This window comes from Echinops telfairi, unplaced genomic scaffold (genome assembly GCF_000313985.2).
Source record: "Echinops telfairi isolate 266 unplaced genomic scaffold, ASM31398v2 ScPeMD7_2;HRSCAF=8, whole genome shotgun sequence".
Taxonomy (NCBI): Eukaryota; Metazoa; Chordata; class Mammalia; order Afrosoricida; family Tenrecidae; genus Echinops; species Echinops telfairi.
Window position 1 is genome coordinate 21,745,268 of NW_022103898.1, and position 2,462 is coordinate 21,747,729.

General features: G+C 45.3%; 1 protein-coding gene across 1 annotated transcript in view; it reads left to right on the top strand.

Annotated features, from left to right (window-relative positions):
* Positions 1 to 2,462, top strand: part of ALDH1L2 (aldehyde dehydrogenase 1 family member L2) — a 78,858-nt gene that overhangs the window by 43,692 nt on the left and 32,704 nt on the right. Inside the window, exon 10 of the mRNA XM_013004054.2 lies at positions 2,112 to 2,231. Coding sequence (XP_012859508.1) covers positions 2,112 to 2,231 — 120 coding nt within the window. The remainder of the gene's footprint in view (positions 1 to 2,111; positions 2,232 to 2,462) is intronic.

Genomic DNA, 2,462 nt, shown 5'->3' on the forward strand with positions numbered 1-2,462 from the left:
GGTGCCCTCTTGGATAGCACCAAACACTTAACCCACTGCACCACCAGACCTGTGTAGCAAAGCCAAAACCCACATCCAGTCCTGCCCACCACGTCAGTGCTGACTCTAGCAACACTGTAGACTAGAGGCCTTCTGATGTGGTGAACACTGAAGGGAGCAGACGGCTTCAGCTTCCCCTCACAGGGCAGCTGGTGAGTTTAAACCGTGGACTGTGAGCTTAGTGGCCCAACACCTCACCCATAACCCCCGTGCCACCAGGGCTCCTGAGGAACCATGTGGAGCTCAGGGTTTATGAGTTTGGTTGACTTTTCAAAGCAATGACTTTGGGTTTTGCCGATTTTCTCTGGTTTCCCACACTCTTCATTGAGCTACAAATCTTTCATGGGAAATGGGTACCTGGTGTGGGGTACCTGCTTGTATTTTATTTTTATTTCTTTCTAAATCATTATCTACTTCTACACAATGATTTTTAAAGTTATTTTATATCCCTTTGAAGACCTGAGGTTGGTAGGGTATTTTGTGTCAGTGCTGTTCTTTTCACAGATCATGTCCCAGTGGATGTTCATAATAATTCTATGAGGCCAGTGCTCCTCTCTGCATTTTACTGTTAAACAAAACCGGAAAACTCCGAGGCTTATTGAAGTTAATGGATTGACCTAGGTGTGTACAAGAGCCCTAGTTGCATAGTGGGCTACACACTGAGCTGGTAACCACAAGGTCAGCGGTTCGAAGCCACCTGCTTCAGGAAAAGGATGAGGCTGCCTGCTGTGAGCTGGAATTGACTCAATGGCGGTGCGTTTACGAAGCATAGTTATCAGCCCGTGGTAGAGAGTACAGTGCAGGCAACAGAGAAAGTGAAATTGGAGGAGCTGAAGGAAACTGAAAATCGCAGGAGCGTTAAAAGAAACCCACTGACAAAGGCATCTTCTGGGGCGTCAACGTCCCTGCCTAATGCAAATGGTTCAAAAATGCAAAGCGTATAATTGTGTTTATTTATTTATGACACATATTCATAAGTGCATTGAGAATTCTTTATATGTACAATGTATATTTATGTACCTTGCTTGCATCACTGCATGAGTCCGTATTGCACAACAAACACAATTAACCATGTACATTTTTTGTCATGACCTGAGTTGACTCTGATGACCTGCACTGAATGGAATGAGCCGGGGATGCATAGTCCGGACAGGAGCTGCTGAGCCCAGCCTCAAACACTCTTCCAAATGATCATCAGTCGTGGGGGAACAGCACTTGGACTTGATGATCTTTAGGTGGAAAAGGCTGACTCGTATCAATAAGTAGAGCCGAATCATGCAGTCAAGGAGGTAGCACATTGTCTCACATTGGGGTACTTTCCCTCTGAGAGTAAGTTCCAGAACTGTTCATGCGCTCTGGACTTCAGCTGAATGTCGGCTTGTAGTGTCAAAATCTCCCATTCTGTATGAAAGTGATATGATTTTGGCATCTTACTTGGTCCAGCTCCCCCACGCATTCTAATATCCTTTCTTACGTTTAAGAGAAAAAAACAAGGTCTAAAAGTTGGTAATAACTTAGCTTGTCAGTTTTGCTGCACTTAGTGCAGTTTGCGCATGCGTTTGACACCTAAGATTGCATCTGATTAGCTGCACTTTATGTCAATTCAGTGATTGGATTGATGATAGGCTTACGTCTATTTTTTTAATGCATGCAATCTACCCACACTACATTTGCGACCGAGCAATAAATCACGATCCACGTATCCAGCACCCCTGGCATGGAGTCTCACTTTTTGTTTTTTTAATGGAATCATGGATTGCGCATCCTCGGTCCTGCCACTGCGTGGCAGTATTTCCATTTCTGTAGCTCTTTTGACTTCTCTCATCTGTGTAAGGTAGAAAATCTGCGCTCTTTTTGAAGCCCAGGCTGGAGCCCTTAGATCCTCACGGATGCTGCCTCCATCCTGGGTGAAGCACCCTGCAGTCCACATCTTACGTATGGTTGTCTCTTCCGGAGAACAGGAACTAGAAGGCCATGGTTGAAACTTCTCACCCTGCATTCGCAGCGAGCTTCTTTCTTGCTATCTGCTCGCCAATGGATGCACCCTGAAGCTACTAATATCATCCTCTCAGGTGTCAAAGGAGGTCAATGCAATGACAGTCAACATGCCGTACCAGTGTTTCATAAACGGATGCTTCACGGATGCTGATGATGGGAAGACGTATGAGACCATCAACCCCACCGACGGATCTGTGAGTCATTATTTCCCGGGTGCACTGACGACTGGTTGGGGAATTTTTGTGGGTGCACTGTTATGAAGCAGGTGATCTAAGAAGTGACTTTACCTATATGCACTTCATAGAAAAGTAAATCCTGCACTTCCTTCCATTATTCCGGCCTGGCCGGGCCGTGCTTGACATAGCAACCTGTTTTCTAGAAAAAAACATTTGTGAAGGACATTAAACAGATAGCTATCCATAGAC